Source organism: Salmo salar, chromosome 26, assembly GCF_965601325.2.
Source record: "Salmo salar chromosome 26, fSalSal1, whole genome shotgun sequence".
Taxonomy (NCBI): Eukaryota; Metazoa; Chordata; class Actinopteri; order Salmoniformes; family Salmonidae; genus Salmo; species Salmo salar.
In genome coordinates this window covers 34319177-34334413 of record NC_138316.1, presented here as the reverse complement: position 1 = coordinate 34334413, position 15237 = coordinate 34319177, and the positions used below count along the sequence as shown (strand labels likewise).

Below are 15237 nucleotides of genomic sequence, written 5' to 3'. Positions count from 1 at the left end.
CCAACCTAACCTAGACCTGTGTGGGTGAGTACCTAACCACAACCCCGACCCAACCTAACCACAACCTAACCTAGGCCTGTGTGGGTGATATAATACAGTACAGTATAATAGAGTACAGTAGGCCCCAGTATAATAGAGTAATGTACAGTAGTCCCCAGTATAATAGAGTACAGAAGGCCCCAGTATAATAGAGTACAGAAGGCCCCAGTATAGTAGAGTACAGTAGACCCCAGTATAATAGAGTACAGTAGACCCCAGTATAATAGAGTACAGTAGACCCCAGTATAATAGAGTACAGAAGGTCCCAGTATAGTAGAGTACAGAAGGCCCCAGTATAGTAGAGTACAGTAGACCCCAGCATAGTAGAGTACAGTAGACCCCAGCATAGTAGAGTACAGTAGACCCCAGCATAGTAGAGTACAGTAGACCCCAGCATAGTAGAGTACAGTAGACCCCAGCATAGTAGAGTACAGTAGACCCCAGCATAGTAGAGTACAGTAGACCCCAGCATAGTAGAGTACAGTAGACCCCAGCATAGTAGAGTACAGTAGACCCCAGCATAGTAGAGTACAGTAGACCCCAGTATAGTAGAGTACAGTAGACCCCAGCATAGTAGAGTACAGTAGACCCCAGCATAGTAGAGTACAGTAGACCCCAGCATAGTAGAGTACAGTAGACCCCAGCATAGTAGAGTACAGTAGACCCCAGCATAGTAGAGTACAGTAGACCCCAGCATAGTAGAGTACAGTAGACCCCAGCATAGTAGAGTACAGTAGACCCCAGCATAGTACAGTGCGGCGGTCCCCGGCATAGCGGAGTAGTACGGCGGTCTCCGGCATAGCGGAGTAGTACGGCGGTCCCCGGCATAGCGGAGTAGTACGGCGGTCCCCGGCATAGCGGAGTAGTACGGCGGTCCCCGGCATAGCGGAGTAGTACGGCGGTCTCCGGCATAACGGAGTAGTACGGCGGTCTCCGGCATAGCGGAGTAGTACGGCGGTCTCCGGCATAACGGAGTAGTACGGCGGACTGCGGCATAGCGGAGTAGTACTGCGGCATAGCGGAGTAGTACTGCGGCATAGCGGAGTAGTACTGCGGCATAGCGGAGTAGTACGGCGGATTGCGGCATAGCGGAGTAGTACGGCGGACTGCGGCATAGCGGAGTAGTACGGCGGATTGCGGCATAGCGGAGTAGTACGGCGGATTGCGGCATAGCGGAGTAGTACGGCGGATTGCGGCATAGCGGAGTAGTACAGTGGATTAGTATACACATTGAGGCCTGTGTAGTTTGTATATGGATTTTGTTGAAGATAACGTTTTTTCTCGGTTTGTTTAGATGACTATATGAACAATAAAGTTTTCTCTCTGTCTCTCTCTGTGTTCAGATGATCCGGTCCCAGAGAGGTCGTACCAGTCTCAGCTGACGATCCCATTCCAACAGAGTACAGCTGACACATCCTCCTCCCCTCTCTCCCGCTCAGCCTCCACAGCTAACCTGCAGTCAGCCAGCAAACTGATCCTCAGCTCCAAGCTGGTCTGTAGCCACCGCCTGGACCTGCCTGTTGGGGTGGAGGTGACCAGGGCTACGCCCTCCGCAGGTACGGATGGATATGCACGCGCGCACCACACACACACACACACCACACCCCTCCACAGGTAGACTAATAACTTTACTTTTACATATTTGTAAAAACAGTCAAAATGTAATATATTCCAAAGTAAAAGTTTTAAAACCAACAGCACATCATAGAAAATTGAAACGCCTCCCAAGTCAGGGACTGGATCCTAACAATTTAATATGGCATTGTCCTCCATGTCTCTGTCTTCAAGTCATCTGAGTTAGTCTGATTCTTTTGTAACAGTTATTCTATACTCTCTCTCTCTCCGTCTCTCTCCCTCTCTCTCCAGGTCACCTGAGTTCGTCGTCCATCTACCCTGTGTGTCTGGCCCCCTACCTGATCGTCACCGCCTGCTCTGACTCCCGCGTCCGGTTCTGGCGCTGCTCTGTGGAGGGGGAGAGCAGGGTCTATCACTGGGAGCCCTGGGCTCTACTCAACGAGGAGGAGGATAACAACAGTGCTGTGTGTGTCCCGGGACGTCCTGTAGCCGTGTCCTGTTCCTACACTGGACGACTGGCTGTGTCCTTCAAACAGCCCCGGCCTGGACACATCCCGGGACAGGTAGGAGAGGACTTTTACTGTACGCTCCACTCAAGTTAATGGCTCATTGGATTAGTGCATATTCTGTTTAAGTGCAGTGTAGTTCACCTGTCTGAATTCAAGCACATTGCTTTTAATTTCTGGCCCTGAGGAATGTAAAAAAATACAGTTTAATCTTTATCAGTCATTTTGTTGAAGGTTTTACCTGAAGTGGTTGTGGTTCTGTGTCTAGATATGGTTTTGGATGAGAACATCTGATGACTAAAATGTACAATACTTCATTGTTCATTTTCCCTCAGACATTTAGTATTTTTGCATTTAACCTGACTGTTTAATGAAGTGTGTACCTTCCTCCTTCCCTCCCTCTCTCCAGAGCCATGGTCCAGCAGGGGACTTCTCCATGCACGTGTCCATCTTTGAGTGTGAGTCTACGGGGGGGTCTGAGTGGGTGTTGGAGCAGACCCTCCACCTGGATGACTTCACTAGGCCCTCCTCTACCCTGGACCCTGGAGTCAGTGTAGACTCCAACCTCTTTGTCTACAGCAGGTACTGGTGGGGTGTGTGTGAGTGTGTGTGTGTGTGTCTGTAAGTGTGTGCATGTGTCTAAAATGACTAACCCCCTCTCTCTCTGTAGGTCTGACCTGTACATGAGTCGCGACCACCACTCTCCCAACATCAAACACTACGTCCACCTGGACTGGCTGTCCAAAGAGGACGGGTCTCATATCCTCACGGTGGGGGTGGGATCCAATATCCTCATGTACGGTCGCATCTCGGGCGTGGTCAACGAACAGACCGCAAGCAAGGACGGGGTGGCGATCATCACCCTACCTCTAGGGGGCAGCATCAAACAGGTACATGCTCACACACACACACCCAACCCAAAGTCAGGATCAAACTGGTACACGCTCACACACACACACCCAACCCATAGTCAGGATCAAACTGGTACACGCTCACACACACACCCCAACCCAAAGTCAGCACCAAACAGGTACACGCTCACACACACACACACCCCAACCCAAAGTCAGGATCAAACTGGTACACGCTCACACACACACACCCAACCCAAAGTCAGCATCAAACAGGTACACGCTCACACACACACACCCAACCCATAGTCAGGATCAAACTGGTACACGCTCACACACACACCCAACCCATAGTCAGGATCAAACTGGTACACGCTCACACACACACACCCAACCCAAAGTCAGCATCAAACAGGTACACGCTCACACACACACACCCAACCCATAGTCAGGATCAAACTGGTACACGCTCACACACACACACCCAACCCATAGTCAGCATCAAACTGGTATACGCTCACACACACACACCCAACCCAAAGTCAGGATCAAACTGGTACACGCTCACACACACACACCACAAAGTCAGCATCAAACAGGTACACGCTCACACACACACCCAACCCAAAGTCGGCATCAAACAGGTACACGCTCACACACACACACCCAACCCATAGTCAGGATCAAACTGGTACACGCTCACACACACACCCACACCCAACCATAGTCAGGATCAAACTGGTACACGCTCACACACACACACCCAACCCATAGTCAGGATCAAACTGGTACACGCTCACACACACACACCCAACCCATAGTCAGGATCAAACTGGTACACGCTCACACACACACACCCAACCCATAGTCAGGATCAAACTGGTACACGCTCACACACACACACCCAACCCATAGTCAGGATCAAACTGGTACACGCTCACACACACACACCCAACCCATAGTCAGGATCAAACTGGTACACGCTCACACACACACACCCAACCCATAGTCAGGATCAAACTGGTACACGCTCACACACACACACACACCCATAGTCAGGATCAAACTGGTACACGCTCACACACACACACCCAACCCATAGTCAGGATCAAACTGGTACACGCTCACACACACACACACACCCAACCCATAGTCAGGATCAAACTGGTACACGCTCACACACACACACCCAACCCATAGTCAGGATCAAACTGGTACACGCTCACACACACACCCAACCCAAAGTCGGCATCAAACAGGTACACGCTCACACACACACCCAACCCAAAGTCAGCATCAAACTGGTACACGCTCACACACACACCCAACCCAAAGTCAGGATCAAACTGGTACACTCTCACACACACACCCAACCCAAAGTCAGCATCAAACAGGTACACGCTCACACACACACACACCCCCCATAGTCAGGATCAAACTGGTACACGCTCACACACACACACCACAAAGTCAGCATCAAACAGGTACACGCTCACACACACACCCAACCCAAAGTCGGCATCAAACAGGTACACGCTCACACACACACCCAACCCAAAGTCAGCATCAAACTGGTACACGCTCACACACACACCCAACCCAAAGTCAGCATCAAACTGGTACTTCCGTAACCTACACTACCTTGTATTCTTCACACATTTAGTCTACTGTGTATTGCTGCTACATCTGCTGTTTGTTAGCATGTGGTTCTGTCTGTATGTGTTGTCTATGCTGCTAAATGACTTGCCTCTTTGAGGACATTCAAGTTTTCAAGTGTGCGTCCCAAATGGTTGCCTGGCTAGTCAGACTCCTTGCTTCAGGCCAAACGCCACGCCCACGGATGTTAGTTTCTTCTCCACAATGAGTCTGGATCTGAGTCCCTGCCTGACCCGTCACCGAATGGGGCAGTGATTGGTCCAGAAACCCATTGGTATTCCATCAGAGTGTGTAAAGCACTGGTTTGAAAATGTGTCATTGGCTTTGATACTCTGATTGGTTAGCCACTCGTGCCCATCCTCACAACAAACAACTTCAATGTTGTCAGTCTCAGACTAAAGTACTGCATGTAGTGAACGAGAATTTAGGGTGAGACTACTCTCTGGCTACCCAAATGGCACCCTATTCCCTAATTGGTGCACTACTTTTGACCAGAGCCTAATGACTGCACTATAAAGCGTCTGGATAATAAACATTATTATTATTATTATTATTATTATAATCATCATTATTATTACCCCCCCTGCATCCCTAACCTAACCTAATCTAATGTGAAACAGGGTATCCGTTCACGCTGGATCCTGCTGCGCACTGTGGACCTGCTCTCCTCTGTAGACGGCACCCCCTCCCTGCCCGTGTCCCTGTCCTGGGTGAGGGACGGCATCCTGGTGGTGGGGATGGACTGTGAGATGCACGTGTACGCCCAGTGGCGCCAGGACCGCAAGCCCGTCGAGGCCGATGGGGACAGCCTCTCCTCTGAAGATAACATCGCCGGGGGGATTGGAGGGGGCGGGGGGCAGACGGACACCGCTGCAACCACGGGGGGATCCTCGTCGGCGTTCAAGGGGCGCGCCCGGTCCAAGAGTGTGTTTGAGGGCAACGTGGCAATCGACGAGGCTCTCCAGGCGCCGGCGGGACTGCAGGAGGGGGGTCTATTCGAGGCAGCCCACTCCCTGTCCCCCACCCTGCCTCAGTACCATCCAACACAGCTGCTGGAGCTCATGGACCTGGGGAAGGTCCGCCGCGCCAAGGTGGGTCTGACTGACTGACTGGTCTGGGTGGAGGGGTGTCTGGCTGGGTTTGGCTGGGTGTGTTGGTGGATGGATGAATAGATGGCTGGTTGGCTATCTGTCTGGGTGGATGGGTGGGGTGGATGAATGTCTGGTTGGCTGTCGGTCTGTCTGGTGGGTCTGGGTGGATGGGTGGGGTGGATGAATGTCTGGTTGGCTGTCTGTCTGGGTGGATGGGTGGGGTGGATGAATGTCTGGTTGGCTGTCTGTCTGATTGGTGGGTGGGCTTGCATGGCTGGCTGGCTGGCTGTTCGTCCAACTGCCTGTCCACTTTATAAATGTTTGCAACTCAAGATACATTTATTGAAGTGACCAGACAGCTTCTTGAGAAGTCATAGAATGTCATGATGATGATGACAACAACATGACTACTGTGATTATGATGATGATGGCAATGATGCCGTCGATGACTATATTAATGTCTCTGCCACGGATGAGGAAGATGAGGAAGATGGTTATTCTTCTTCTTCAGGCCATCCTGTCCCACCTGGTGAAGTGTATCGCTGGGGAGGTGGCTGTGGTGAGGGACGTGGAGGCAGGTGAGGGTGGAACCAGACGCCACCTGTCCCGGACAATCAGTGTGAGCGGCAGTACGGCTAAAGACACCATCGTGGCCGGTCGCGACGGGGGACGAGATTACACAGAAATCAACTCCATTCCCCCTCTACCCCTCTACGCTCTGCTCTCTGCTGACCTGGACACCTCCTATAAGGGAGGAGAGGAGGGGGCGAAGGGAGGGAAGGTGGCCGAGGTAGAGGGGGCGAGGAAGACAGGAGGAGATCAGTACACAGACCTGTTCCAGGTAAGAGGATTCAGGTTTGAGCTGGATGTTTCAGTGACACATAGAATCGTAGTTCCTAAGTGTGTAGATGCTCAACAGATTCTTCAAAAACGTGTTGGTTTATTTTCTGTTGTATAATGTTGATATTCTGTTACCTAAAGACAAGCTATGCAGTAAATGTTTGTTGGAACCATATGACCCCTCCATGTGTTAACCTCTGGGTCCAGATGTAATCTTGTTCTCTGTTATACCCAAATCAATAATCAATCAACCAGTCAATCATCTAGTCGTTGTATGGCTCCCTCCCTCAGTTGCAGGCGGTGACGACAGATGACTTTGTGAGCTTCGCTACAGAGAAAGTAGAGAAGAAGTCTAGATTCATCAACCTGTCTCAGTACGGACCCACCTACTTCGGACCAGAACACGCACAGGTAACAACAACAACATTTATTTACTTACCAGCTTGTGGATGGTTTAGATGTTATTGTCTGGTTTAATTGTTTGTCAAGTAAATATATCGCCTCTGTGATTAATACAGTCATTTGTCTCTGCTAATCTGTCTCCCTCTCTCCATCCTTCCCTCGCTCTCTCCCTCCTCCCTCCCTCTCTCCATCCTTCCCTCGCTCTCTCCCTCCTCCCTCCCTCTCTCCCTCCCTCCTCCCTCCCTCTCTCCCTCCTCCCTCCCTCCAGGTGTTATCTAGTCAGCTGATGCATTCCAGTCTTCCAGGTCTGACCAGGTTGGAACAGATGTTTCTGGTGGCTCTAGCTGATACTGTAGCTACCACCAGTTCAGAGGTCAGCAGCTCCACTGACAAACAGTACACAGGTCAGTCTCAGAGAGAGGGAGGGTGTCTTTACCTGACCATGGTCTATTAGGCAAAACAAATAGAAATATAATGTCATTAGTCTAGTCAGAGTTGTTCCCTGATTACGTGTTCTTAATGGTTGATATAAACACACACACTGACAGTTATCTTTGTCTTTTCACCTCCTGTATCAGTCTGGTATAGATGTTATTTAGTCTTTAAGGGGGAAGTGAGAAAGAGACCTTAGCAGGTTGTTCCTCTGTTAAGTAAGCAGAGGGAGAGGAAGAAGGAGAGGGAGAGATTGAGAGGGGGTAGGGAGAGAGATTGAGAAGGAGAGGGCGAGAAAGAAGGAGAGGGAGAGATTGAGAAGGGAGAGGGAGGGAGAGAAGGTTAAAAGGTTCATGGACTAAGACACAGGACTATGGGGCACATTGAACTACCATGCTACCATGAACAAGTAGTGCACTATATAGGAAATAGGGTAGCATTTAGGGAGGAGGACCAGGCACATAGAGTGGAAGACATTTAAAGGTCTGATTCCTAAATCAGTGTTTTCATCTCTTTGTATGGATGGGTAGAGGGGGGTGGCGAGATCCCTCTCCATCGGGTGTGTTTCATTTGTATTGTTAGGTTCTACATGAACCTAGTAAAACTCACAGACGATTAGTAAAGCTTAAACTAAGTTACCCCATACAGCTGCATAAGACAAAGACATATTTCCACCAGTGGTAGTGTATATACCCCAGTTTGGGTGGAGTCTCCTCCTTCCCTCTAAACATGACAACTTCCTGCCTGGTAATAAAGATAAGTGATACAGGCCACAAACTGTTCCTTCTCCCTTAAGGTGACCTGGCCTTGACCCCCTTCCTCACTACTCCACAGCTCCACCATTATCAGTGACTACAGTCATGTGATTGCCTCTCCTCTACTCAGCACCTCCCAAAACCCCCTGGCTCCTATCCATCCTTCCTTGACCCCACCATATACATCCCTCCTACAGATACCCATTCACTTCTGGTGTAGAAACCAGACTATGGCACTCCTCATGTTTTTAGTATAACTGATGATTAGCAATATTTCAACTTTATAAATCCGAAGCCATCAGTATGGATGGGTAGAAGGGGACAGAGAGATCCCTCTCCATCTGGTGTGGAGTCTTAGGAGGAAGCTGCTCTCTCCCAAATGAATGGGAAAGACCGGCACCATCTGATTCCATCAGATCAGTGTGTGTGAGTTAATGTGCTACACTAACCCATGTGTTAATAATGTGTTTCTGTCTAGGTGGTGAGGCCCTGGATGAGTGTGGGTTGAGGTACCTGTTAGCCATGCGTCTACACACCTGTCTCCTCACCTCTCTACCCCCACTGTACCGCATGCAGTTGCTGCACCAAGGTATGGTACACACAAACACACACACACTCCTGCTTCACAATCTGTCTTTCTGAGCTGTGACGGAGAGGGTTGTAGAGAGTCTTATTGGTACATTATACTGAGACATTGATCTGGTATTGGATATGTAGGAGGACTTGCAGTGGATATGTTGTCTCTCTCTGGGCCCTGTTCCTCCCAGGTCCAGATATGTTGTCTCTCTCTGGGCCCTGTTCCTCCCAGGCCCAGATATGTTGTCTCTCTCTGGGCCCTGTTCCTCCCAGGTCCAGATATGTTGTCTCTCTCTGGGTCCTGTTCCTCCCAGGTCCAGATATGTTGTCTCTCTCTGGGCCCTGTTCCTCCCAGGTCCAGATGTGTTGTCTCTCTCTGGGCCCTGTTCTCTCCCAGGTCCAGATATGTTGTCTCTCTCTGGGTCCTGTTCCCTCCCAGGTCCAGATATGTTGTCTCTCTCTGGGCCCTGTTCTCTCCCAGGTCCAGATATGTTGTCTCTCTCTGGGCCCTGTTCCTCCCAGGTCCAGATGTGTTGTCTCTCTCTGGGCCCTGTTCTCTCCCAGGTCCAGATGTGTTGTCTCTCTCTGGGCCCTGTTCCTCCCAGGTCCAGATATGTTGTCTCTCTCTGGGCCCTGTTCCTCCCAGGTCCAGATGTGTTGTCTCTCTCTGGGCCCTGTTCCTCCCAGGTCCAGATATGTTGTCTCTCTCTGGGTCCTGTTCCTCCCAGGTCCAGATATGTTGTCTCTCTCTGGGTCCTGTTCCTCCCAGGTCCAGATATGTTGTCTCTCTCTGGGCCCTGTTCCTCCCAGGTCCAGATATGTTGTCTCTCTCTGGGCCCTGTTCCTCCCAGGTCCAGATATGTTGTCTCTCTCTGGGCCCTGTTCCTCCCAGGTCCAGATATGTTGTCTCTCTCTGGGCCCTGTTCTCTCCCAGGTCCAGATATGTTGTCTCTCTCTGGGCCCTGTTCCCTCCCAGGTCCAGATATGTTGTCTCTCTCTGGGCCCTGTTCCTTCCAGGTCCAGATGTGTTGTCTCTCTCTGGGTCCTGTTCCCTCCCAGGTCCAGATATGTTGTCTCTCTCTGGGCCCTGTTCCCTCCCAGGTCCAGATATGTTGTCTCTCTCTGGGCCCTGTTCCTTCCAGGTCCAGATGTGTTGTCTCTCTCTGGGTCCTGTTCCTCCCAGGTCCAGATGTGTTGTCTCTCTCTGGGTCCTGTTCCTTCCAGGTCCAGATATGTTGTCTCTCTCTGGGCCCTGTTCCCTCCCAGGTCCAGATATGTTGTCTCTCTCTGGGCCCTGTTCCTTCCAGGTCCAGATATGTTGTCTCTCTCTGGGTCCTGTTCCTCCCAGGTCCAGATATGTTGTCTCTCTCTGGGCCCTGTTCCTCCCAGGTCCAGATATGTTGTCTCTCTCTGGGCCCTGTTCCTCCCAGGTCCAGATATGTTGTCTCTCTCTGGGCCCTGTTCTCTCCCAGTTCCAGATATGTTGTCTCTCTCTGGGTCCTGTTCCTCCCAGGTCCAGATATGTTGTCTCTCTCTGGGCCCTGTTCCTCCCAGGTCCAGATATGTTGTCTCTCTCTGGGTCCTGTTCCCTCCCAGGTCCAGATATGTTGTCTCTCTCTGGGTCCTGTTCCTCCCAGGTCCAGATATGTTGTCTCTCTCTGGGCCCTGTTCCTCCCAGGTCCAGATATGTTGTCTCTCTCTGGGTCCTGTTCCCTCCCAGGTCCAGATGTGTTGTCTCTCTCTGGGTCCTGTTCCCTCCCAGGTCCAGATATGTTGTCTCTCTCTGGGCCCTGTTCCCTCCCAGGTCCAGATGTGTTGTCTCTCTCTGGGTCCTGTTCCCTCCCAGGTCCAGATATGTTGTCTCTCTCTGGGCCCTGTTCCCTCCCAGGTCCAGATGTGTTGTCTCTCTCTGGGTCCTGTTCCCTCCCAGGTCCAGATGTGTTGTCTCTCTCTGGGCCCTGTTCCTCCCAGGTCCAGATATGTTGTCTCTCTCTGGGCCCTGTTCCCTCCCAGGTCCAGATATGTTGTCTCTCTCTGGGCCCTGTTCCCTCCCAGGTCCAGATGTGTTGTCTCTCTCTGGGTCCTGTTCCCTCCCAGGTCCAGATATGTTGTCTCTCTCTGGGCCCTGTTCCCTCCCAGGTCCAGATGTGTTGTCTCTCTCTGGGCCCTGTTCCCTCCCAGGTCCAGATGTGTTGTCTCTCTCTGGGTCCTGTTCCTCCCAGGTCCAGATATGTTGTCTCTCTCTGGGCCCTGTTCCTCCCAGGTCCAGATATGTTGTCTCTCTCTGGGCCCTGTTCCCTCCCAGGTCCAGATATGTTGTCTCTCTCTGGGCCCTGTTCCCTCCCAGGTCCAGATATGTTGTCTCTCTCTGGGCCCTGTTCCCTCCCAGGTCCAGATGTGTTGTCTCTCTCTGGGCCCTGTTCTCTCCCAGGTCCAGATATGTTGTCTCTCTCTGGGTCCTGTTCCCTCCCAGGTCCAGATGTGTTGTCTCTCTCTGGGCCCTGTTCCCTCCCTTTTTGTATGTTTTACTAAAGCACGCAACAGTCAACAATCAAGCACTGAAGCAAAGGAACCTTTTCTCTCCTCTCTGAACACAGTCACCTGTCTCCCTCCAGGTCTGTCTACGTGTCACTTTGCGTGGGCGTTCCACTCGGAGGCTGAGGAGGAGATGTTGAATATGATCCCGGCCATGCAGAGAGGAGACCCTCAGTGGTCTGAGCTACGGGCTGTAGGGGTGGGCTGGTGGATACGCAACATCAATACCCTACGCAGGATGGTGGAGAAGGTAGGGGACGGTGGAGAAGGTAGGGGACGGTGGAGAAGGTAGGGGACGGTGGAGAAGGTAGGGGACGGTGGAGAAGGTAGGGGACGGTGGAGAAGGTAGGGGACGGTGGAGAAGGTAGGGGACGGTGGAGAAGGTAGGGGACGGTGGAGAAGGTAGGGGACGGTGGAGAAGGTAGGGGATGGTGTGGTGTGGCCTGAACTCCTATCATTGATTGATTGGTTGGTCTTCATGGTTTGATTGGTTGATCTGTGTGTAGGTGGGTAAAGCAGCGTTCCAGAAGAACAACGATCCTTTAGATGCAGCTCTGTTCTACCTGGCCATGAAGAAGAAGGCTGTTCTCTGGGGCCTGTTCAGGTAACACACCTGAAACACACCTGGACCTCTAGCCTGATCCCAGATCAGTTTGTGTTGTCTCACCTTTTTGTTTAGTTATTCACCTTTCCTGGACTTTTCTTTAAAATCCACATTTTATGTTTATCCATGTGTCAGAACGCAATTACATGAGTCATGTACGTAGGTAAATAATGTATATTATATTCTCCTCCTCTCCTCTTCCTCCTCTCCTCTAGGTCTCAGCGTGATGAGAAGATGACGGTATTCTTTAAGAATAACTTCAGTGAGGACCGCTGGCGTAAAGCAGCTCTGAAGAACGCTTTCTCTCTGCTGGGGAAACAGCGCTTTGAACAGGCTGCTGCCTTCTTCCTGCTGGCTGGCTCCCTGAAAGATGCCGTCGAGGTCCGGAAGAACACACACACACACACACACACACACACACACACACACACACACACACACACAGTCTGTTCCTAGTTTAGACCTACTTCAGCTGCACCTGTATTGTGTCTGTTGTTGTGACATCATCCTCGCCATGGAAACCTGGCACAGACCAATGTTTATGGAAGTTAACTAGGAGGTGTGTCAATGACGTGAGACTACAGCTGTGTGTGTGAATGCTCTAGTCTAAACCTGAAAGATAAGGTTGTGGGGCTGGTTAGCTGCGTAAATGTTGGGGTTACTTTACCTTGGGCTGAGGGTGCAACAGCACAGTCTCAACATGCTGATAGCAGGACACTGCCTAGAGGGGGAATGGGTTCCTACTGTAAGTGTTTGGGGATAGTTTACCAGACAGTTGGTTCAAAAGGGCATCATTGAGGAGAACACTAGATCACACGTGCATCATTTTAGTCTGTCTTAGCCATGAGTCTTACTGTTTAGTCAGTTTTAGCAAACAGTCTAAACCTTGAACCTTGATTTGCCGTTGAACAGCGTTTTTAGTCCAGCAGGAGACAGACCCTGAATACATCTATGGTTGTCAGGTTTCTTAGTAAGTCTATGTTATAAACCCTGCACATGCAGAACCTGCTTGACGTGTGGACAGTGCCTGGTGTGGCTTCTCAGAACTCCATCTACCCTACTCTAACTGTCCTCTCCTCTACTAGGACTTTATATTCCTTATGGAACACAGGCCAACTCTAACTGTCCTCTACTCTAACTGTCACTTACTTGCTAGGCCTTTACAGTGGCTTGCGAAAGTATTCACCCCCCTTGGCATTTTTCCTATTTTGTTCCCTTACAACCTGTAATTAAAATAGATTTTGGGGGGGGGTTATCATTTGATTTACACAACATGCCTACCATTGTGAAACAAACAAGAAATAAGACAAACATTTTTTTAACTTGAGCGTGCATAACTATTCACCCCCGCAAAGTCAATACTTTGTAAAGCCACCTTTTGCAGCAATTACAGCTGCAAGTCTCTTGGCATATGTCTTTGACTAGGCCATTCCAAGACATTTAAATGTTTCCCCTTAAACCACTCGAGTGTTGCTTTAGCAGTATACTTAGGGCCAATGTCCTGCTGGAAGGTGAACCTCCGTCCCAGTCTCAAATCTCTGGAATACTGAAACAGGTTTCCCTTCAAGAATTTCTATGTATTTAGCGCCATCCAGCATTCCTTCAATTCCGACCAGTTTCCCAGTCCCTGCCTATGAAGAACATCCTAACAGCATGATGCTGCCACCACCATGCTTCACTGTGGGGATGGTGTCTCAGGGTGATGAGAGGTGTTGGGTTTGTGCCAGACATAGCATTTTCCTTGATAGCCAAAAAGCTCAATTGTAGTCTCATCTGACCAGAATACCTTCTTCCATATGTTTGGGGAGTCTCCCACAAGCCTTTGGGCGAACACCAAACATGTTTGCTTATTTTTTTCTTTAAGCATTGGCTTTTTTCTGGCCTGGCCTCTCTTCCGTAAAGCCCAGCTCTGTGGCGTGTACAGCTTAGTGGTCCTATGGACAGATACTCCAATCTCTGCGGTGGAGCTTTGCAGCTCCTTCAGGGTTATCTTTTGTCTCTTTGTTGCCTCTCTGATTAATGCCCTCCTTGCCTGGTCTGTGAGTTTTGGTGGGCGGCCCTCTCTTGGCAGGTTTGTTGTGGTGCCATTTTCTTCAAACATTTGAATAATGGATTTAATGGTGCTCTGTGGGATGCTCAAAGTTTCTGATATTTTTTTATAACCCAACCCCGATCTGTACTTCTCCACAACTTTGTCCCTGACCTGTTTGGAGAGCTCTTTGGTCTTCATGGTGCTGCTTGCTTGTTGGTGCCCCTTGCTTAGTTGTATTGCAGACTCTGGGGCCTCTCTGAACAGGTGTGTAAATATATATATATATATACTGAGATCATGTGACAGATCATGTGACACTTAGATTGCACACAGGTGGACTTTATTTAACTAATTGTGTGACTTCTGAAGGTAATTGGTTGCACCAGATCGTATTTAGGGCTTCATAGAAAAGGGGGTGAATACATATGCACACACCACTTTTCAGTTTTTTTTTTTTTTACATTTTGAAACAAGTCATTTTTTTTTCATTTCACTTCACAAATGTCCATTACATGAAATTCGAATAAAAATCAATTTAAATACATTTTGTAATGCAACAAAGTAGGAAAAATGTCAAGGGGGGGATGAATACTTTTGCAAGGCACTGTATATTCCTTATGGAACACAGGTCAACTTTAACTGTCCTCTACTCTAATTGTACTGTCCTCTTTCTCCTCTACTCTAACTGTCCTCTACTCTAACTGGACACTCCTCTACTCTAACTGTACTGTCTTCTTTCTCCTCTCCTCTAACTGTCCCTCTCCTCTAGGTGTGCTTGGAGAAGATGGAGGATATCCAGTTGGCCATGGTAGTAGCCAGGCTGTACGAGGCTGACTATGAGAGCAGTTCCACCTGCCAAGCCATCCTGTATGAGAAGGTTTTGGGCTGCCAGAGGGATGGGTCGGGGTACCACTGCACCAAACTACACCCGGACCCATTCCTACGCAGCATAGCCTTCTGGATCATGAAGGACTACACCAAGGCCCTGGACACGCTGCTAGAGTGCATCCCCAAAGAGGATGATGAGAACCCAGGTGAGTAGCATGGTGGTAGATCACACCCTCAGAGAGGACAGGGATGTTTCAGCTGAAAGCTGATGCTATATTCTAACTGGATTGATTTGCATTGACCTCTATCTACCTCTTACTTTCTCCCTCCCCTCCTTTCTCCCTCTCCCTCCCCTCCTCTCTCCCCCTCCCTCCCCCTTCTCTCCCCCTCCCTCCCCCTTCTCTCCCCCTCCCTCCCCCTTCTCTCCCCCTCCCTCCCCTCCTCTCTCCCCCTCCCTCCCCCTTCTCTCCCCCTTCTCTCCCCCTTCTCTCCCCCTTCTCTCCCCCCCTCCCTCT

The 15237-nt window shown here is 50.2% G+C and overlaps 1 protein-coding gene across 7 annotated transcripts in view; it reads left to right on the top strand.

Annotated features, from left to right (window-relative positions):
- The window catches only part of LOC100286620 (dmX-like protein 2), a 98845-nt gene that overhangs the window by 30541 nt on the left and 53067 nt on the right, over positions 1–15237 (top strand). For all 7 annotated transcript variants that reach the window (XM_082969643.1, XM_082969647.1, XM_082969646.1 and 4 more), the window contains exons 19-31: positions 1383–1595; positions 1906–2177; positions 2530–2702; positions 2791–3010; positions 5248–5718; positions 6230–6559; positions 6850–6969; positions 7229–7364; positions 8626–8736; positions 11339–11508; positions 11765–11862; positions 12078–12243; positions 14664–14928. In XM_082969643.1, coding sequence (XP_082825769.1) covers positions 1383–1595; positions 1906–2177; positions 2530–2702; positions 2791–3010; positions 5248–5718; positions 6230–6559; positions 6850–6969; positions 7229–7364; positions 8626–8736; positions 11339–11508; positions 11765–11862; positions 12078–12243; positions 14664–14928 — 2745 coding nt within the window. The remainder of the gene's footprint in view (positions 1–1382; positions 1596–1905; positions 2178–2529; positions 2703–2790; positions 3011–5247; positions 5719–6229; positions 6560–6849; positions 6970–7228; positions 7365–8625; positions 8737–11338; positions 11509–11764; positions 11863–12077; positions 12244–14663; positions 14929–15237) is intronic.